Here is a 22884-nt window from a genome sequence, read left to right on the forward strand (position 1 = left end):
CCAAAAAGTGCATCCTAACTGAGCATGCCCAATCCTATCACAACACCTAGTGCTGACCAGAATGGGGTGTGCCTTGACTCCCACCTCACCTCACCTGGAGAGCTGCCAAATTTTCTTGCTTGCTTTGCAGCACCATGGAGGCACAGTTATAATATCAAGACTTAATAAGATGTAATATTATGAAAAATAAGGTTGAGAGACTGTGTATATGGACAGTTAGCACATGAGAAGCCAGGGTGTGAATGTAGAACTCAGTAATTTACCGTGCAGTAACTGGACATGTGAACCCAGTTGCCAAGAAGTAAGAGTTCTGAAGGTGACTTTGACATACTCCTTTACAACATGGAACTTTTTAGTGCGCAGTAGTGGGGGCCACACTGTTAGTATGTGATAGGTTAGTGCACTATATATTGACATCATGGCTTGCCATGTGGTAGTGAGGGTTGCCAACAATATTAAGAACTGGACACTCCAGCAGCATGCCAAACTTCCTTTGCACTCTCCATGTCCTGCATGTCCTGATCTAAGCTGCTTTGTCAGTAGGTAGGTAAAGTGTTTTTAAAATCGTTAAATAGCATTGGAAGCTTTGATTTTTTTTCACAGATTTACTTACAACAGTTTATTTTTTGGGTTTAAATGATAGATAAAAATATGCATTGAGTAGAGAGCTATTTGGAGAAAGAGATCACTTCAGAAGTTTTATCCTTTGTTATAATATTGTGCATGACCCATTCTTTTACAAAAGCTGTGACTACTGTATTTGAAGTAATGATTCTAACATAACTTGTAGCCCTACAGTATACTGTGAACATCTTTAACATTTTGGATGGAGTTCCGCCCCCCCCCCCCAGTAGTTACACTTAATTTTCTTAAGATTAGGTCAATATACTAGTTACAGAAAGTATCCTTTTAGCATCACTTACTGAGATCATAAAAAATGTCTCACTAATATTTCTGTATGGAAAGAACATATATACAACAAGAACCTGAAATAAAGGGGCTGCTTAAGATTTAAGCATGCATACTTCACCATTAGAACTTTTAAATCATACTAATTATCCCTTTGGATGGTTTAGTTTTAGATAGTTTATTAAGCAATTGGTAACTTCTGCAACTTTCACTGGTTTTGCTTATAGTATTAGGAATCTGAAATTGTAATAAAGATCAGATACAAATAATCCACGACCTTTCTTTTTTTATGGAACAAACTCCATATCCATCATGTTTCTGAAATAGAGTACTAAGCCAAGAAACTCCTCAAAAAAGCTACTGTACATTCTAAAGCCTGCACTCATACCTTTTTTTGCATATGTTGCAGAAACAGCATTCCCTGTCACTGGAAAGTTAGGGATGCATGTTTTCAAATGTTCAAGCTAGTGAGAGTCTTCAATTTTTGTGTGTATTTTATGGTGTATGGGTTCATTACTAACTAACAGCACACCTGTTTTGGATAGGAAATTAAATACTGAATAGCTCTAGTGTTTTTTGCTTTAGCATGTGGTCTACTGGAGCAGTGCAAATATTTTTATGACTAACAAGAATTTTTGCAGTGAGAGGCTTAAACAGCTGTATCTCATGATTAGTATTTTCATGTAATGTCTACTGTTCAAAGTAAAAATTGGATCTTTTCATGTGTTAGGGGTAGCATGTTTTAATTTGGTGGTTGAAAAATATCTTAGCTGGTGCAAGTATCAAAAGGGCAGCCATGTTAGTCTGAATCAGCAAAAGCAACGGGAAGTCCTGTGGCACTTTATAGACTAACAGATTTTTTTGGAGCATAATCTTTCCTGGGCAAAGACCCATTTTATCAGGTGCATTGGAGTGGGAATTCCAGAGGCAGGTCTAATTATATAAGCTCATGAAAAGAAAGGAGTACTGATCAAGAGGAAGGCCAGATCTGACTAGGTCAGTTCGGTCTAGGAGGATGTGGCCCTCTTCCAGCAGCTGATGTGGTGGTGTGAACACCAAGGGGGGAGAAACTGCTTTTGTAACTGTTGGTGTCAAATTTGCAAATGAATTGAAGCTCTACAGTTTCCCTTTGGTGTTCTTTTACTGCAGGATGGCTACTTCTAAATCTGCTACTGAGTGTCCAGGGAGATTGAAGTGTTGTTCTACAGGTTTTTGTGTGTTACCGTTCTTGATATCTGATTTGTGTCCATTTGTTCTTTTACACAGAGACTTTGGACAAACCAGACTCTATGTGGCAAAGGGGCATTGCTGGTGCCTGATGACATATATTACATTAGTAGATGGTGTGGTTGATGTGGTTAGGCCCTGTGAAGTCGCTGGTGTACATATGTGGGCAGAGTTGGCACTGAGGTTTGTTGCAGGGAATGGTTCCTGAGTTAGAGTTACTCTGGTGTAGTGTGTAGTTGCTGGTGAGATTTTATTTTGGGTTGGTGGGGTATCTGTAGGCGAGGAATGGCCTGCTTCCCAAGGTCCGTGAGAGTGAAGGATCATTGTCCAGGATGGGTTGTAGATCACTGATGACGTGCTGCAGAAATTTTATCTGGGGGCTGTAGGTGATGGCCAGTAGTGTTCTGTTGTTTTCCTTGTTAGGCCTGTCTTGTAGCAGGTGGTTTCTGGGTACCCATCTGGCTCTGTCTGTTTCCTCACTTCTTCAGGTGTGTTTGATAAAGGTCTTGTATGTATTTGTCTCTTTGTCTGAGGGATTAGAGTCTACAGACAATCACTAAGATACAGCTGCATTTGGTGATGTAAGGCACTATTATTTAGTGCCTTCTACTTACTGTATAGTGCAATGTGCATTTATGCTTCTGTGTAAATGCAGAGGCTGGAACTAACAAATTACATCAGGATCTTGCCTATGGAATGATTTCAGAAGTAGTTGCAGACCAGCTTAGTTGTGTCCACTACTTAGAGTATATTGGCTCTGCAGGTCTGCATTTGTCCTCAACTGTTTCCTATTCCATATTTTGTTCTAAAGTTTGTTTAAAATGTATTGCATAATAATTTTGGGAGATATTGGGAAAATCAGATACTCCTAAAATCCAATTTATGTATAAGTGGTATTTTCTTTTTGTTTTCAGGACTTAAATACTATCTATTCTTATCTTCATGGAATGGACATATTGTCACATCTCAGGGAACATCAGCTAAGGTAAAGGCTTCAAGAGGATTGTGTAATCAAGTACAAATTATATCCTATTTAACTTTTTGTTGCAAATGCTCTAATAATATACATATGCCAATGATCTCAGCACAGTGATACTCAGTCCACAGCTGATGAGCTGCATGTTGTTCTTTCAGGCGTGGCCTGCTGCTTTTCAAAGCTTCATCCTGGAGTGCTGCAAACAGTTAATTTGTGGCTTTCCTGGGAGGAAGGGAGTTCTCACTCTTCCTCCAGTAGCACGGAGGTTATGTTTATAGTTACATGTTTAATATTACTGTATGTGTTTGTGTGGTGATGTGATGCTCAGAGAATACAGTAGTCATGTAGATCTTTTGGTTAATGGTGGTTGCAAATGTGGCTCCTGAGTCACGTAACTGTGAAAGTACCACTGATTTAGTACATATGAAAAGAGAGGGAAACAAGACAAAAGCACAAAATATGCATTAGAAATACCTCAATTCTTATTCTGTTGCTATGGTTAATTCCAGTGCGTAGGAGTGATTTAAGCACTCAGAGAATATGTAGTGTTATCTATTTGGATAATAAGAATTTCATTTAAGTTTGAGGTTATGGTTTATGAAGCAAAGCCAATTTTAAATTTTTTTCATGACTTAAAATGATATTGCTGAAAAATTAATAGATTAAAATGTTTTTAGGGTTTAAAATCTAAATTAAAGTTTCATTTTTCTCAGAATAATGTCTTCTACCGCTCGCTATGAAAGATACAAAGGCAACCAAGTTCTTTTTTGGTAAGTACATTTTAAGCCACGATCATCATGTTCATAGTAGAGAAATTGCTTGCTTGCTTGCTTGCTTGCATGTCAAATTATGTATGTCATCACAGTTCCTACCAGATACCCTTCCCTGATCACTAACTGGGATTGTTGTTAAGGAAATCCAGGCCTCGGGGATTTCCAGGGTATTACGTGTTTCTGGAACTTGAATAGAATCCAGCCTCTGCTTTAATCTCAAGGTCCTTAGGTGCACTCTTTCAGGGTCTAAACTCTCTAATTGGGTGCTGCACTGACTTTCAGACTAAAATCCTTATGCTCTTTTATCCTTAATCCTTACTTCCTGTACCTACCTCCATCAGAGAAGAGTAGGAAGTGTATTCTACTAAGTAGAGCTAAACCATTGACTCAAAAGCTGTGTGTACACTGAGCCATAGTGCAAGCAGCTTGATGTAAATAAGCAGTCTCAAAAATGCAAATTGTGCTCATTTGCATATGCACGTAATATTGCCCTGCGGGCAGAGGCTGCTGCCAGCAGAAAACAAGTAATGTAGACATGCCAGCAAAAGCCCCCTTTGTTGGCAGCCTCTTACTCCTGGAAAAAAAAAATCAGGGATAAAGGACTGCCTAGAGAGGAGGTTTTTGCCAGCAGAACCACATCTACACAACTTGTTTTTTGCTGGCAGCAGCCTCTGCTGGTAGGGTGATCTCTTGTGAATTTGCAAATTAGCTGTGTGAATATGCAAATGTGTTAATTTGCATTTTCAAGATTGCTTATTTACATCAAGCTGCTGGCATTACAGCTCAGCGTAGATGAAGCCAAAATGTGTTTGCCTTAGAAAATACCTTTGAGTGCTTATTATTCACCATAGTCTATGCCAGGCCACAGACAATCTCATGGGCAATCCATCTATCTATAGGTTTTCCATGCTACTTCATGTTACAATTTCATAAAATCATCCATAACTCAGAAGTGATACTGAAAGAACCAGAAATTGTCATATGTACACTTTGATTGTAATAGTAAGCACAAAACTCTGCAACATTTAAGATTGATAGAAGTGATTAAAAGTCTATTTGAGAGAGAAGGTGAGTGAGAATCTTTTACTGGACCAAGTTTTGGTGAGAGACAAGCTTTTGAGCTTACACACAGCTCTTCTTCAGGTGATCTTCAAAAATGCTCAAAAATGACAAACTCTTGAAAGAGAGAGGTTTTGAAGTGAAGAACTTTGGAGATCTGAGGACAGTGTTTAAGTGAGATGCTGTTTGCAAGAAATTAGATCCTCTCTAGGACAGAGGGCATTCTAGGAAACTGTACAGCTACTAGAGGAAATCTGTATTAGAAAAGAGAAATTGGAATGCTAGTGCCTGACAATTACACTGAGACTGCATCTTTGTTTAGTTTCTATGTAACTTGTATATATATTTTTCACTAGCATTTCATCAGAGTCTATAATTTTTCTATTAAATAAACGTTGTTTATTTTTATCAAAAGTGGGTTTCAGAGGTGCCAACTTCATGGAACGCGCCCCTCCCAAACAACTAATAACTGGGGACAGACTTCACTCTTTTGGAGGTGATAAAGGGAAAAGTCTGAGAGTCTGGTAGTTAAGAACTTGGTGGTGGTCGTGGGGATTGGATTCGGGGGGGATGTGGGACTAGAGAGACTTGGTGAGGTCATCTTGCAAGGACTAAGTAGGCTGGTTTGAGACCTTTGTTTGTAGGCTGACTATTGGTGGCAGAGCTTTGAGCCATAGCCATATAATATTAAGACACCCAAAGTTACAAGCCAAGTGGTTTCAGTGATCCTCAGAACATCATAGTTCAAAAGCTTGTCTCTTTCATCAGCCAAAAATTGGTCCAGTGAAAAAAAGTTCCTCACCTGCCTTGTTTTTCTAATATCCTAGGATCAACACAACTACAACATTGCAAATAATTATATTTTTAACTTTGAAAATGAATAGTAACAGAGAAGTAGCCGTGTTTGTCTGTATTCTAACAAAACAGCAATCAGGTAGCACTTTAAAGACTAAATAAATTGCTTATTAGGTGATGAGGTTTCATGGGATAGACCTGAAGAAGTGAATCTGTCCCGCAAAAGCTAATCAGCTAATAAATTGTTGTGTTAGTCTTTGAAGTGCTAGATGGCTGCTGTTTTGTTTTGAAAATGAAGTGGTTCTTCTAAGATATCGGTTGAGATTTTCAGCAGTGTTTTAGAGAATTGGGCCACATAATTTACCTTAAAAGAGTGTGCATGTGTATGTACATCCAGAATATATTTTTCAAATGTGTGTAGATGACATATGAAGAAAACTTAAGAAGCTCATGGACATCGGATTGGCGATGCAGTAGATGGCACTCTTCCCTTGGAGTTGATACTTCCCAGTTTCTCTTTACATAGTCAGGAGTCTTGATCCTTGGGGAAGCATGCTAGCACTAGGAATTTAAAACAGTAGATCTGATGGCTTTATGACAACTTTGAAAAATCCTGTAGCACTGTAAGAATAGCTATGTATGTTAATCCTTTAGTGTCCTGCTAAACTCCTATTTGGACAGTTAAATAGTTTATCTAATTTCATCGCATAGTTTGTCGTGGGACATAGGTATTTTCATGCATTCTTTCCTAAACTTATTGTCCACTGTCAGAATGCTAACGAATGTAAATACATGGTGAAATAGTTCTTGTCTGTATGTAGCTTGTAACATGCTGTGGGACATAATCTTGTTTTCAAATATTAATTTTTCAGTTGGCTCAAAATATTTTAAGGTTTAGGGTAAAAGTAGATTTCAGCTTAAAATTCTGCCCAGGCCATTCTATTTCAGTACAATGAATACTCAGAGCTATTAATGTGTGTGCATCAGCAATGGTTTTGGATTTCAATCTACATTCTAATATTCAGTATGGTAAAATGTGGAGGTTCAATATTAAAGTGATAACTAAGATGACATATTTTATATTGCTCTTAAATAGATAACAATATCAATAATTTTGATTTTCTTTCCTGCAGTTCAGAAACTATTGCCAGATGCTGGTATATTCTTCTGTCTGGTTCTGTCCTTATGAAGGACTCCATGTTTTTACCACCATGCAGGTATGTACAAATTAATTTAACTGCTTCAAGGGACATTGTCAATAGGTACTTTAAAACACTTCTTTGCATATGTTAAATAGATTGCTTTAAGTTTTTCACTTCTAATATCTTAAAATAGAATTTAGTTTTCATTGTTTTTGCATTTCTTTCATATTAAACATTCATGATCAATTGTAACTTTACCAGGCTCCATTTTTATTTCTCAGTGCTCACATTGCAAATGAGAGGTACTCTTAATTAAAAATGGCTCCTGTTGGCTGTGGCTACGGCTAGGTCTATATTGGCCACAGAAGACCGAACGCTTAGGTCGCAAAACCATGCGCAAAACGGTGCGTTTCAGGGTCAATGTTGACCCCGGATCTCCTTGCGAGCCTCAAGGATTAAGGAACGTCGGCGGGAGGATCACTCCCATCAATGTTCCACTGTGAAGACAGGAACCCATGTCGACGGCTGCAAAAGCAATTTTAGGTATGCAGTTGACGTATCTAAAATTCCGTAGGAACCATCAACATTCCTGGTAAGTGTAGACATAGCCTGTATTCTAAATTTAGGGAAAAGGTTGGTTTGTTTGGTTTTGTTTTGTTTTGTTTGTTTGTTTACCTGTTTTTTTGGTTTGTTTTCGAATCGTTAATAAAATCTTATTTTTACATAATATAAGTTTTCAGCCAAATGAGTTCACATTGTCCTTTTCACAAATGTGACTGCATACCAGTATTCTGTGAGATTTGGGATGACGTTCACCAGCAGTGTATGATTTTGTGTGAAATAAAAGCAGAATGGTGTCAGTCATAGTGAAAACATAATGAATGTCTCGTGTTTCAGACTTGAAGCACGGTGAACATTATGTGAACTATTAAAACTGGAGCATAACTGTTGATTTAAGTTAAACCTGACAGCATATTCTGCTTGACCTTGTACTTTTTTCTGAATTTTTATTTTAGGAAGCCATACCTGGCATATTTTTGCTCATGATACATTTTCATGAATTAAAAGCATCAGGTTTCCAGTCTGGAGGAGGTAGAATTTAAGATTAATGGCTTCTATATGAAGAAGCAAGTTGACCACGTTTGATATGCTATACAGACGTTATTAATTTCCTTGTGTGTTTGAAATCTGTCTGGGGGTGTGGGGTGGAAATTTGTCCTGCTGATATACTGGGGACAAAAAGACCATGTAAATCTATGGCAGTATAGCATATGTCATCACTAAGTCCAGGCTGGTAAAAATTGTGTCAAAGTATGTCCACTGTGACCATATTTTTGTATCGTTTCAAAAGGAGGTCTTATTCAAGTAAAAGAAAAATTCTTGAAATTTTGCTCCCGTTATTTCAGAGGTTGCTGTCTATTGTCACAAACAAGAAAGACATTCGATCCTGACACTGCACACTGTTAAGCACTGATGTCAAAAGACTTGTTATGAAGATCTGTCACTGATGGTTCATAGTTCAAGAAAATGCATATTGTCATTAAGGGAATCCATTTGCCTTTTGAGTCTAAAAAATTATAGATGTGCTGTCTAACATTAGTCTATCCATATTACTTGCAGTAAGTCTCTTGTAGTAAGTCTGTTTTCAAGCTATGGAACTGATGAAAATGCAGTATAAAATAGTTAATTGTGATATAAACCCATCTCTCCATAATATCATTTTTTCTTATTCTGTTACTCAGATGTTTGGTATCTTTATGCAGATTCTCTGTCAAAATTATGCTACACAAAAATCTAGTTTATCAGTAATGCAAATTAGTGTTGTGATGGGACTCTCAGTAGTTTGAAATTGATTGAATCTCTGATCAGTCATTCCAGGATCAAATAGACAAAATAGGGAAAGTTGTAGGGCAAATGATTTCTTCATAGTGAGATGCCTAGGACAACCAGTTTAAACAAATCTTTGTTCATCATTGCAGGGCAGAGCTGATAAGTGACAAGGCTTCCTGATTCTGTCTTGCCAGTTTTTACATTATGTCCCCAGTTACTATTTATTTATTTTACACTAAAGAGGATTAATAGACAGTTACTTTTTGAGTTATTTTTTAAAAAAAATATCTTGGCACTTGACTTTGGATTGTAGGAGCAAGTTTAGAGCAAGGAAAGGTTTAATTTGTTGCATTTTAATGGGATTTATCTTAGTGTATATAGCTACATATTAGCAAAGCCTCTGAGTACTATTGTATAGTAATTTATGTGTACCCTATAAGGGCTCTTTGGCATACTTGGTTTACTCTAATTCTTGATGCCCCCCCCGCCAGCCCCTCTGCTCTCTGATTTACTCACCTTGATCATTTTTTTTCTGATTTGTCAACTTTGATTACTGTTTTTGGTTCTCTGCTTTAAATATTGAGTTTGTTCTGGTATGGCTATGGTGTGAAGAAGTAGGTCTGTCCCACAAAAGCTCACCTAATAAATTATTTTATTATCTTTTAAGTCTACTTGACTGCTTTTTTGTTTTGATAGTATATTGACTAGCATGGCTCCCTCTCAGTTGCTGACTAAGAGTATGTCTACACTAATGGTACATTTACACTGCGTTCCTCTTTCAGAGGAGGAATGCAAATGAGTAATATCGAAATGCAAATGAAGCACTGATTCATTCTACCGCTCTGCTCTGCGCTGGTTAGGCCTCAGCTGGAATATTGTGTCCAGTTCTGGGCACCCCAATTCAAGAAAGATGTGGAGAAATTAGAGAAGGTCCAGAGAAGAGCAACTAGAATGATAAAAGGTCTGGAGAACATGACTTATGAAGAAAGGCTGAAAGAATTGGGCTTGTTTAGTTTGGAAAAAAGAAGATTGAGGGGGGACATGATAGCGGTTTTCAGATATCTTAAAGGGTGTCATAAGGAGGAGGGAGAAAACTTGTTCTTCTTGGCCTCTGAGGAGAGAACAAGAGGCAATGGACTTAAGCTGCAGCAAGGGAAGTTTAGGTTGGACATTAGGAAAAAGTTCCTAACTGTCAGGGTGGTCAAGTACTGGAATAAGTTGCCAAGGGAGGTTGTGGAATCTCCCTCGCTGGAGATATTTAAGAGCAGATTAGATAGATGTCTATCAGGGATGGTGTAGATAGTGGTCGGTCCTGCCGTCGGGGCAGGGGACTGGACTCGATGGCCTCTCGAGGCCCCTTCCGGTCCTAGTGTTCTATGATTCTATGATTTAGTAATCTTGTGCTTCGTTTGCATGATCTCATGCAATTGTGCTTCTGGAAGAGGCTTTTCCAAAAACAAAAACAGCTGTGTAGATGGGGTACCTTTGGGGAAAAACCCTGTTTTTGAAAGAACCCTTCTTTGTGAAACAAAATTTTCAATCTCACTCATTTGCAGTCCCCCTCAAAAAGGGGACTATAGAGTAGACGTAGACAAAGAGATTAGGTTGAATTTGTTAAGGCTGACTTTTATTTTTTTTAAGCTCCTAATTGTGTACAGTTGAGGGTGCGTGTCCACAGTGGCAGATGAAGTTGATAGAGTGCATCCCTCTTAGTCCCCTTTGTGAGCAATGCGTTATGGGTATGTATCCCACAGTTTCTGGTGCTCCCTTGCACTGTCCAATGAAACGAAAAAAGTGCCACAGGTAGTTCTGAGTGTGTGTCACCAGCTTCCCGTATTGCACTTGTCTTCTCTCCCTCCCTTGGGAAAGTAATGGCAAAAGGTGTTTCTAGGCCCTTTTTTCATATCTGTGCAGATGCCATTGCAAGGCTAGCATGGCTAGTTTCAAACTGTTGTGACAAATATGTGAAAACCTCATACATTGTGCTGGAGTATGTGCAGATCCTAAACGGCCTTCAGAGCAGTAAAGAGTCTGAGGAGGACACAGACAAAAATGAACATAAAACACTAGAGAAGAGGAACAGGGAGATGCTGGCTGCACTTAACGCTTTGTATGCAGTGGAGCACCTGTTTTGGTGTCATGAAACAAGTTCAGACTAGTGGGACCATATTGTTCTGCAGGCATGGCTGCAAAACTTCTGAATATGTAAGGCCACTTTTATGGAACTTCGTGAATTGCTTTCACTTGACCTGAATTGCAGCAATACCAAAATGAGATCTGCTTTGACAGTTCACAAGCATATGGCAGTAACTCTGTGGAAGCTTTCAGTGTCAGACAGCTACCTGTCAGTGGGCAATTAGTTCAGAGTGGGCAAGTCTACAGTGTGGGCTGCTGTCATCCAGGTAGTCAAGGCAATCAATACCCTTCTGCTACAAAGGACAGTGATTCTGGAAAATTGGTAGGGCATAGTGGATGGTTTTGCTTCGATGGGTTTTCCTAACTGCAACAGGGTGATAGATGGAACGTGCACCCTGTCTTGGCACCAGACCACCTTGCCACACAGTACATTAACCACAAGGGGTACTCCTCTGTCAAATAGTCCCTGTGCATGCTCTACTTAGGTGTTGGTGCATCCCAGCCCTGGAGATAGGAATGCTTTAGGGCAGTGCCCTCTGTGCCACGTGTGCACTGGCCGTCTTGAGCCGCCGCCACTCTGAGGAGTGCACGCATCACACTGCCCTCCTCAGTTCCTTTTCTACCATCCTTGGCTGATGACAGACACAGAGCAGCTCGCCTCCTTACCTGAGGGTTACTTGAGGCAATCCCAGGATATTACCCTGCAAAAGGAACAGGGTAAACAATACTTGCTATATTACAACCACCTGTGCCTTTGAAAATAGCACTGCCTATTAATGAGGCTATCCTTGAGCCCTCTGAGGCTCTTTGAAAGAATCTGGCTTCTATCCTTCCCCTGTATCATAGGGCAGGTAGGAAATATTTTTTTTTCATCGAAAGACATGGATTTTCTTTTCTCACATCCGCAAGTGATCTTGCTTGTTGTGGATTCTGTTAATCATAAATCCAAAAACCCACAGTTTAAATCTATACCTACAGATAAAGAGCATAAGCGTTAGATTCTTTCGGCAGTAGAGTTCACTCCTCAGCTACATTGTAGTTTTGCATAGCAAGCTATATTGTTCTTTTAATAAATTATGATCATGCAAATTATAACAAACTACAGCACTTAGTTCAGGACCTACCAGATAATAAACATCCTATCCTGAAGTCTGTTGTTAAAGATGGCCCCTCAATTGCAGAGACTGCCATCTAGGCAGCCATGGAAGTGGCTGAGAAGGGCTGCTACTGCCACAACCACAGCAGTAGTTACACGCAGGTTGGCATAGCTACAATCATCTGGCATCCCATGTAAAATCCAAGCAAAGGTAGAAGACCTCTGCTTTGATAGGAAATGGTTATTCTCCAGTACTACTGATGAGTTTTTTTTTAACACATTCCTTGAAAGACTCCAGAGCAACACTGCAGAGGATGGGCATGTACTCCCCACCAAACAAGGTGCAGGTACACTCCATGCTATAGATCCACGGAGCATAACTACATCTATTATAGACAACGACACAGGCTGTACGATAGCAAGGCCAAGCACCAATCCAACAGAAGGAAGGCACAGCAAGGCCAGTCCTCAACAGCCCATTCTACCTCCCAAAAACAACAAATATGGAGGGTTTGGTCAGGGGTCTGAGCAATTGCCCTACAAGGTATTTTGTGGCTACCTTCCGTCATTGTTTGAGGCCCTTTTACCATCAGTGGACCCAGATCACATCAGACAAATGGACCTTAGAGATTATTCCTTTCACAGCCATCCCTCCTCCCCCTCCCCCAACCCCATCCATCTTCAGAGGCCCATCTCAAGAGCCCTTTCTTAAAGCAGAGGTACAGAGATTGCTCACTCTAGGGGCAATAGAACCTGTTCCCAGCAAACACCACAACAAGGGGTTCTGTTCTGACTGTCTCCTTACTACCAAGAAATCAGGGGGATGGAGGCCTGTCTTAGACCGCAGGGAATTGAACAGATTCATTCTCAACTCAAAGTTCAAGATGGCAACATTGTAAGCTATCATTCCAGCACGATACGAGGGGGACAGGTTCTCAGCCCTTGACCTCCAGGACGCATACTTCCACCTGACTATCCACCCATCTCACAGGAGATTCCTCAGATTTGCTGTGGGCTGAGATTACAACCAATACAGGACTTTCCCTTTCAGACTTTCAGCAGCCCCGTGAGTGCTCTGAGACACTTACAGTGGTCTTGGCATTCCCCAGGAGGCAAAATATTGTAATTTTTCCTTACCTAGATGACTTCCTGATCAAAGGTCTCACTTGTCACCAAACTACCATTATGATAAATACTACTATGGAATTTTTTTCCCCAATTCTGTGTCCTTTATAAACCTACAAAAACCAATTTAAGACCTACACAGAGCATAGAGTTCATTAGAACACCTGCATTACCTATCAATAGATCAACCAATCCCTCTTTCAACAGTGCCAAATCTCCTGTCACAGCACCGCGGCAGCACGTCACCTCAATATCAAGACCCTGAAGCTCACACCATGGCTTCTCCATGGTTTCAAAATGAAGAACTTGCCTGTTTGAACAGGGTCAAACATATCATTTTAAACAGCTGTCCCTCCACCAACAACACCTGTGAAAAGAAATGGGTATGTTTTCAACAAAGGTGCGCGATGCGCAATTTGCATCCCGATACCACCCCCGTACCTGCCTTGCTTGATTTACCTCATGGAGCTCAGCAATGCAGGCCTCTGTATTAGTTCCATCAGAGTTCATCTGGCTGTGATTATGGCTTTCCATGAGTCGGGAGATGGTTCTTCTCTTTTCACATACCCCCATGGTGAAGGGTTTCTTAACAGGGTTACAAAAAGTGCACCCAAACTGGTGTGCCCCAATTCCCCCCCCCCGCGTACCACCATGGGATCTAAATCTACTGTTGGATACACTTACAAGACCACCGTTCGAACCTCTTGCCATGACATCCCTGCAATGTTTCCATGAAGGTGGCTTTCCTAGCAGCTATGACATCCACCAGAAGGGTCAGGGAAATTGCAGCTCTCATGGCTGGCCCACCTTTCACCATCTTCACCAAGGAAAAGGTGATACTTAGGCTGCATCCAAAGTTTCTCCCAAAGGTCATACCTGATTTTCATGTAAACAAGCCTATATACTTACCTTCTTACTCTCCCAAACTTATGCTTCTTATCAGGAGGCCATATTACATACGTTTGATGCAAGATGTGTGATTACATTCTACCTCGACAGAACTCAGTCAATCAGGAAGTCAGACAGGCTCTTCGTAGCGTGGTCAAGACCTTGTGCAGAAACAACTGTTTCAGCACAATGCCCATCCAATTGGATTGTAGGTTCCATACACACTGCATGCCAACTCAGAGGCAAACAGCTGCCACAGACTATTAGGGCCCGCGCCACATGGGTGATGGCTGCAACAACATCCTTCCTTAGCAACGTCCCTCTAGTTTACATCTGTAGAGTGGCCACTAGGTCTTCACACCGTACATTTGCAGAACATTATGCTACAGAAAGGGCCAATAGCTGCCACTGCTTTGACAGATGCAGTTTTGCATCAATCCACGTGAAGACTCCAATACCCATCTCCTTCAAATGAGTACTGCTACGGAGTCACCTGTGTGCAGCACCCGCAGGGACTACTTGACAGAGGAGTTACTCGCTTTTGTTCAGTAACAATGGTTCTCAGAGATGTGTCCCTGCAGGTGCTCCACAAGCCTCCCATCCTCCCCTCTGCTTGGAGCCTACAGGTAGAAAAGGAACAGAGGAGGGCTGTACTGCGTGCATACTCCTCAGAGCGGCACCAGTGGCTCGTGACAGCAAGTGTGCACGCATGGCATGGGGTGTGTGAGAGAGAGAGAGAGAGATTGGCTGCTCTACAAGCATTACAATCTCCAGCGCCAGGACTCTCTGACACCTAAGTGGAGCACCTGCAGGGACTCATCTCAGAGAACCATTGTTACTGCATGAAAGTGAGTAACTTCTCCTTCCTGAATTCTGAAGTCACTGACAAAATATTCAAGGGCCCTACTGTTAAAGGTCGGAAACACTGAATAAATGCTTTCTGTGTGCAAACTGTACATTGCACTGATTGCTTTGATGGGATGTGTCCTTGAAAAAGGATGCTGCTATGTGGTCACTGATCTTGCGGGCACAAAAAGCTTCCGTGGGGTTACAGGATAATTTAAGTTGATTGTGAATTGATATAAACTAGTTGTACATTGATTTATGTATGTTCATGAGCCAGCTAAAATGAATACGTTTAAAACTGGTTTAATTGATGAAAGGATAGGTGAGATATCTGCTTTGTACTATATAATTAAAATGTAATAAATTTTATAAAATAAAATATGCGTCGTGTGCCACATGGCTGACTTTGTGACACTGACTCCTTTGTTTTCTGATGATCGATTATTTAAATGCAGACTTTAACATAACAATTTGTAGTTTTCACATGTGAAGCATGCTGTATTCTGCACTGACTTCTGTAAGAGATGGTATAAGTGTAGCTCTGACTGACTGTCTTACTAACTGTACTGGGATTTTTCTTCTATGTAAGAAAGTTTATCTCTGGATACTGTTATCTTCAGCTGCAGTGGGTTGATCTTCTTCATATCTGTGCTTCATCAGCATTTTCAATCCATTTACATGCCCCTTCTGAAAGGGAGGAGTAGTGTAGGCACAGCCAAGGAGTAGACTACAGTGAAGAGGAGTAGTTAAAAAAACAAACAAGCAACAAAAGCCACAAAAACAAAAAAAAAAACCCCACCTTCTCTTGCACTTGATCCAGCCTTTGCTAACTATAAAAGTACAGTGCTGAACTCTGCAAATCATACAGTTCCAAGCTCTCTTTCTTGGATTTGACTTGACCATTGCTGCTTTTTTTTTTTTGCCATCTCATCCCCCATAATGTCCAAGGATTTTTTTTAGCCTTCTGCCTTCTAATAAAACCTGGGGAGCATCAGTAAACAGAATGCACATAAGTCAGAGTCTGAATCAAATTTTTGTGTGTGCTAGAATCATCAGCTTGTCCAGTGTTTTAATAAAACCAGTTTTGGTTAACCCCAACCATAACTGCCTCCTGAGAAGAAGAAAACTACGTGTCAAAGAGGGGGAAAAACAGAAATAGGAGAGAGCTCACTATAGTCTCCTTGTAAATCTGTAGTCTCAGCTGAGACTTCAGCTCTGACAGCAGAGAGCATAAAGAGCAACATGCTAAGCCAGGAAGCATTCATACACTGAGCTAGTGTGTTGATCCTCTTTCTAACGTTTTCTCTCTCAAATATCTGGCCAGCTGAGATTCCTTTTTAAATTTTTTAAAAGGCACATACTGGCTCCCATAACTTTGTTCATTTTCTTATATAGGAAGTTTGAAACTTTTGGTAATATTTTCTGGAGAAAATTATCCTTATTAGCATTCCGAGAAAGCAGCACTTTTCATTTGTCACTAATGGTTATCAGCACTATTTTATGAAATGGTCAGATTTTGACTAGTCTGAAGCTGATTTTATATTTTGCCATTTTTGCATTGTGTGACCATATCATCATCATCATCATCGCTAACCGTGGCCTCAGCATCCATATGCATGTCGCTTAACCTGTTTGGGCCTCAATTTAAGCGTATGTAAAATAGATACACTGATTTACTTAGTAAAATGCCGAAGGATAGCAGCTAGACAGCCTGTTTTTCTTGTGGCTTATGTTTCTTGTTCACAAGTTTAGAAACAAGAAGTGAAGCCTCTAATTTGTACATTTTGGTAATAAAAATTGTAGGGAATCTTTGTGTTCTTGTTCATGTCACATGTCTTTTCCCTCAGTGTATAGTACACCCACATTTTATAGTAACAGAGATAGCCGTGCTAGTCTATATACTATGAAAACACAAAAGCAGTCTAGTAGCACTTTAAAGACTAACAAAATAATTTATTAGGAGATGAGCTTTCGTGGGACAGACCCACTCCTTCAGATCAAGCTTTTTAGGGCACAGGCTGTTTGTTTCTCTTGTCTTTTTTAACCCCCCCCACCTTTTTTTCCCCCTCTTTTCTGAAGCAACAATCCAATGTAGTTCTGTTCATGACTGGACTCTCATGATGTTACAGGTTGAACCTCTCTAATCTGGCATTCTCGGGACCTGGCTGGTGCTGAACGAGACAATTTGCCAGGCCATGGAGATCTATATCGTCTAGTGGCATTACCAGTGCTTCCACTGCTTACTGGAAGATAGGTCAGGGTAAATTAGAGCTAAATAACAGCACAGAACACAGAGACCTAGGACTGGTGACTGTAAACAAACTTTATGGGACCTCAGGAAACTGGACCACACATAATAAGATGGTCTTCTGGGTAACTAAAATCATGTTAGATTATGGATGTTGCTGGACAAGAGAGCGGCAGACTAGAGAGGTTCAACCTGCAGTATAATATGAATAATTTCACAAGGCATCCACCTTATAAAAAGTATGTGGATCTACTCTGATAAAAGGTTCTTCGTAAATTCAAAGAATTATTAATGACAATCTGAGAAAATTAAATTGTAGTCTCCAGTATAGTAGTTGCCATGAACTTTTGTTCTTCCTGTTGCCTTCTATTACTTGTTACTTATTTGCCTTCTGTTAATTATTTTTAAAACCCCTCCCTAAATAGGTAAAATATAACATTTCTTTCTACCTTTTTTTTCCCCAGTTTTGGCAAGCAGTCAGGAGGAAAAAGAGGATGTGAGTGTATTATATTGGAACCTTCTGAAATGATAGTGGTAAGAATAGACTTTTTAAAAATGTACTTAATGCTTCTGTATGTTTTAGCAATTTTTTTGTACCTGGTAACAGAAGGCTCTTAAAAAGCTTCTTATGAAATTACATTAAAATTAGTCTGATTTTTCAATTATACTCAGTGCTATCTTTTCACGGCAGCAATAGCTCTGTAAATTAAACTAGACGTAGTGGTGATTAGGATTATAATGTTAACCTTTCTAAAATGATTCATATTTTTTGTTACACTGACCAAACACTGGTGACTGTGTATTCCTCTGTCAGCATTAGTCAGTTCTACTCTGTGTGAATATCTTCCATTTTATTTCTTTTATTCATTAGTAGCTCTCATTTCTGGTAGCTACAGTACTCTTGGTTTTTGTCACTCCACTTCATTTCAAGGACCCATGGTGAAGTAGAGAGCAGTGGTGGAGCCAGGTTTTGCAAATGGTATTTTGAGGGGTGGGAGGAAATGGGTCATTGGCTGTAAAAGAGCAAATTCATTTTGCATTCTCCTAGCAACGGCAGCACCCATCTCTGGGTGTTGTGACATGATGTAATCACTAGTGAGCAATGTTGCAATGTGGCAAACAGGATTGCAGTACTACATAACTCTGTGCCATGTTGCAGTGCGCAGACTGGATAGCTGGGCCCAGCTCTGCAGTACAGGAACTGCCACAGCCATATAAGTGTGGAGAGAGCTCCCTCTCCAGACCCGTATGAGAGTGCATCTTTTACTCCATGGGTGTGCAAACTCAGGGGCATGCCCCCTTGGGGGGTGCAAGACATTTCAAAAGGGGAAGAGCAGCACAGTTGCTCCCTGCCCTCCTGCACGGGAGTCCTCTGCTGCCACCCCTCGCAGCCTCAGTTCAGCTGCCCTGTGCAGCGCTGCCTGCCTCCCTGCCTCTGCAGTCTCTGTTGTGTTGGCAGAGGGCCACCTTCGTTTTTTGATCCTCTTCCCACCCCCAGCCAGGGCCTCTGCAGCATCCTTGCAGCTTCTCTCGGTTAGGCTGACCTATGCTGCCAGCCCTCCTGCCTCCTAGGGGTCCATCGTTCTCTGGGAGCACTGGAATCATTTCCAGTCTCCTGGCCTGAGTGGCGGGCGGGGCGGGGGTAAGAGATCTGTGCTTTTACTGGGACAGTCCCTTTGTTCAGCTTTCTGAAAGCTTTATTAAAGTGAAATTATGTTGATCTTTTGTTTTGTGCTTTTGTTTAACTGTGCCTAGGGTACTGGGAGGTAGAAGGAAGTGGGCTATTGAAACAGCAGAGAGCTGTTGATATTTTGTTTTTTACCCCAAGGTGGAGAGTGGGTGGGACGGGCTCTTGAAACAAAAAGATAAAGGGTTTTTATATATATATCAAGCACTCTCCAGCCCATTAAAAAATTGGAAATATGTTAGTGTTTTTATGTATGTATGTGTGCATTTATATGCTGATTAATAGTTTTTACATTCTATGTACTTAATTTCTTCTATGTACTGAAAGGATTTTTTCTCATATGAACATAATTGAAATTTCTGTTTTGTTTGGATTTTGGTAGACAGGTTGGGAGCTCCTATCTAATTGGGGCCCGACGTAAAAAGTTTGCTGACCCCTGCTTTACTTAAGTAGTGTGCATGAAGCATACCCTTAATGGTGAATGGGGAGAGGGGACAGTTTCACACTTTATTCCCCCCATGACCTCCACTGCTAGTATTGAAGATTAGCCAGTACTTGAAATCTGTGATCTCAGATATATTCTGTCTTTAGTATGCATGGCGCACCTGCATGATTTGTAAAAGCTATGGAAAGGGCTTTGGTTTCTTTATAATTATTAAAACTGCCAAGCTCATTTTCTGGTTTGTGATTTGGGTTTTACTCGCACTGATGCACAAACCTTATCAACAGTTGGAATATTGGAGTACATTCCCAGCATTATTGTCCTACTACTCCCCCCGCCCCCACAAAAAAAAATGCACTTGTGTTGTACTGAAACCAGGCAGATGTGCTTCAGGTTTGTCACTGTCAGTTGTGAAACAAAACTAGTTGTGAGATTAGTGTTTCTGCAACAGCAACAAAGGGTCCTGTGGCACCTTATAGACTAACAGAAAAGTTTTGAGCATGAGCTTTCGTGAGCACAGACTCACTTCATCAGATGCAGTGTTTCTGCAGTGGCTGAAAGGCTCCTAATCAGTTACCTCAATCCAGATTTCCACTTGAGCTTCCTGTATTTCTAAACCCGTGTAAGATGGTGCCCATTTTGAAGCTCTGTTTGAAATAACTATTGACATAGGTCAGGATCTGAGAAGTAAAGAAAAATGTGTCAGATGCCTAATATTTGGGTTCTGTCTGTTTTATCTCATTTTAGCATTCTCTATTCAAGCGGTTCTCAAAATGTGGGTCTGGACCAGTGTTCACTTTTTTTTTTTTTTCCATGCATGGTTGGAATAAATTTTACATGCACTAAGGCCTGTGTATATGTGCACCACCATAGAAACACATGCTATCCACTGTGGTTGGCTAGTCAGCTTGGAAGGCTCTTGAATCTCTCCTGCGTGGCCATTCAAGCGCTCAGCTTACAGGGAACACTGGATTCTCCAGAGCTGGTATTAGACTTGCTGAAGCTCAGGGCTGAGGACAAAGTCTGAGACCCACTTCCCTGTGGTGAAACCCTCAAGCTTCGGTGACCCTGCAGGGCTTGGGTTTTAGAGCCCCTGCTTGGGGCAGTGGAGCTTGAGTTTCAGTTCCCCTTGCTAAGGTCATGAAGTAATTTTTATTGTCAGAAAGGGACTGACTGCATTGCAGTGAGGTTTGAGACGCCTCCTCTATTCAGTACTCTGTAGCAGCACAGGCATTTGGGGTATAGTGTCTTCCTAAGAGCAGATGGAGCCAGTTCATGAAATCTTTTAATGACATTAAACTTCAGTTTGAGGGTCTAGTTAGTCTTCTGTTGCTACAGCTTTCACCAGTTGGAGAAAAAGAATCCTCATCACAGCTGGTCTTAAGCAAGATTTAATGGCCTAGGAAGGCATAATAGTGAGGTGAATGAATTTTGCATACTCGGCTTAATCTAATTCTTGACACCCCCCACACCCCTCTACTCTCTGATTTGCTCATCTTGATAATTTTTTTTCCTCATTTGTCAACCTTGATTATTTTTGGTTCTCTGTGCCTTAAATATTGAGTCTGTTCTAGTATGGCTATGGTCTGAATAAGTGGGTCTGTCCCACGAAAGCTGATAGATTAAAAAAATATTTTGTTAGTCTTTAAAGTGCTACTTTACTGCTTTTTTGTTTTGATAGCATATAGACTAGCATGGCTTTCTCTCTGTTACTATTGAATGAAGCTCCATTAGTAGCCCATGTGAAATACCAACAGTCTAGATACCACAATCCCATGCACCCAGCTCTCCTAATTGTCATCTACCGTGTCTGACCATGACAAGGATGCCCTGTCAAGGGCTCATGAGGTGTCTATTTTGAGAATTCAGGGACCTTTCTCCTTCAGTGTTGGAAATGAACTCTGACACTGGAAAACACAAGTAGGATGAGATTCTAACACCAGTTTGTCGAAGAGGAAGGCCTTTGGGAAAGCTCAGGTCTCTTGAGTTTCTGTTATAACAAGAGACTCGCCACTTAATTTTTGTGAACTGAGAATTTAATATGGAATTTGTGAGGCACAAACACAGACCCTGATGTGTCATTTGGAGCAGAAACTCACTTGAGGGCTGTTGTCACCCTTGTCCCTAGCTCCTTCTCCTGATGCTGCTGGGGATGGTTGATATTATCAGAAAACTAAAATCCTATCTTATGATCAAAACAAAAAGCAGTCAAGTAGCACTTTAAAGACTAGCAAAATAGTTTATTAGGTGAGCTTTCGTGGGACGGACCCACTTCTTCAGACCATAGCCAGACCAGACCAGACTCAATATTTAAGGCACAGAGAACCAAAAACAGTAAGCAAGGGGGACAAATCATCTTTTTCTGATTTGTCCTCCTTGCTTTCTGTTTTTGGTTCTCTGTGCCTTAAATATTGAGTCTGTTCTGGTCTGGCTATGGTCTGAAGAAGTGGGTCCGTCCCACGAAAGCTCACCTAATAAACTATTTTGCTAGTCTTTAAAGTGCTACTTGACTGCTTTTTGTTTTGATAGTGTATAGACTAGCACGGCTTCCTCTCTGTTCCTATCTTATGATGAGTGGGATGAACTGTAATTCAAATGCTGAAGAAAAATATTTTCCCTTACTATTTTTAGAGGCAGAATTTAAAGTTTTCATTTGGAATATATTGTGCAATGGTACTTGTGTATTTTACAGCACCCAGATGAGTGCTACATACCTCAGTGCAAATAAATTTATGGGGTTATTTCCCCAAAGAGCTCACAGTTGTAATTTCTGTGAAGGGGTTAGGGAGGAAACTGGTATGTTTGGTTTTGTTAATATACAGATGAACTGAAGTCACAACAGTGATGAAAGTTGCAATGAAGTTTTTAAAGCAATATGCATCACTGTCAGCTACTAGATAAATTCACTCTCTCTTTCATTTATAGGGAACGTTAAATAATTGGTAAAAATTGGAGATTTAAGATTACTATCACTTTAAAGCAGCAATGTAAGAAGGATTTAGCAGATGGCTAGCATTAGTAGTGTTGGGGTGGGGGGAAGGGGCGGGGAGAGGAAGCCAGAGGTTGAGGAGTAGACTGGTTTGGGCCACTTTCACAACCTCTCTGAGGTAAAAAACATGGTATAAGTTTGTAATTATCCAGCGTGTTCTCAAAAACCAGTGTTAACTATAGTGGTGGTGGTGATGATTTTTTTTGGAGTCTTCCAGACCATTTTGATGGTGATATATGCAGAAATACTAGGTGAATTCCCCAGGTGTTGTTTTGTTTGTTGCCATTTCAACTTTTGCCAGTTAACAGCTGCTAGCCATTATGTGGTTGGTGGGCTGAGCCGTATTTTTATACCGTTCAAATGTAGAAAACGATCTGAAGTTCCATGCAACCTCTATATCCCATAGTTTTGGACCAGTGATTCCCAAACTTTTCATCATCACGCCCCTGCATTTGATTTTTTGAGAAACCTTCACACTCCCCACCTCTTTGTTACTATCATACATCCCCCCCATTTTAACAAAAAATTAAAATTTTAATTTAAAATAAACACAATCATGATATAAAAAGTTATTTAAAATTAGAAATAAGCACAAATAGTTTTTCTTGGCCCAAAAATGTAATAAAAACATAATTTAACATCAAACAGCAGAAACTAATGAATCTACTATGAAAGATGCTGCTGCATTTTCTTGATAAGTTAGGAAATCCTAAGAG

At 40.4% G+C, this 22884-nt stretch overlaps 1 protein-coding gene across 4 annotated transcripts in view; it reads left to right on the forward strand.

The window, feature by feature from the left end:
- RAPGEF6 (Rap guanine nucleotide exchange factor 6) overlaps nt 1–22884 on the forward strand; it is a 230631-nt gene that overhangs the window by 52999 nt on the left and 154748 nt on the right. For all 4 annotated transcript variants that reach the window (XM_075009312.1, XM_075009315.1, XM_075009314.1 and 1 more), the window contains 4 exons: nt 3051–3121; nt 3826–3882; nt 6873–6956; nt 17515–17584. In XM_075009312.1, coding sequence (XP_074865413.1) covers nt 3051–3121; nt 3826–3882; nt 6873–6956; nt 17515–17584 — 282 coding nt within the window. The remainder of the gene's footprint in view (nt 1–3050; nt 3122–3825; nt 3883–6872; nt 6957–17514; nt 17585–22884) is intronic.

This window comes from Carettochelys insculpta, chromosome 15 (assembly GCF_033958435.1).
Source record: "Carettochelys insculpta isolate YL-2023 chromosome 15, ASM3395843v1, whole genome shotgun sequence".
In the NCBI taxonomy this organism is placed as follows: Eukaryota; Metazoa; Chordata; order Testudines; family Carettochelyidae; genus Carettochelys; species Carettochelys insculpta.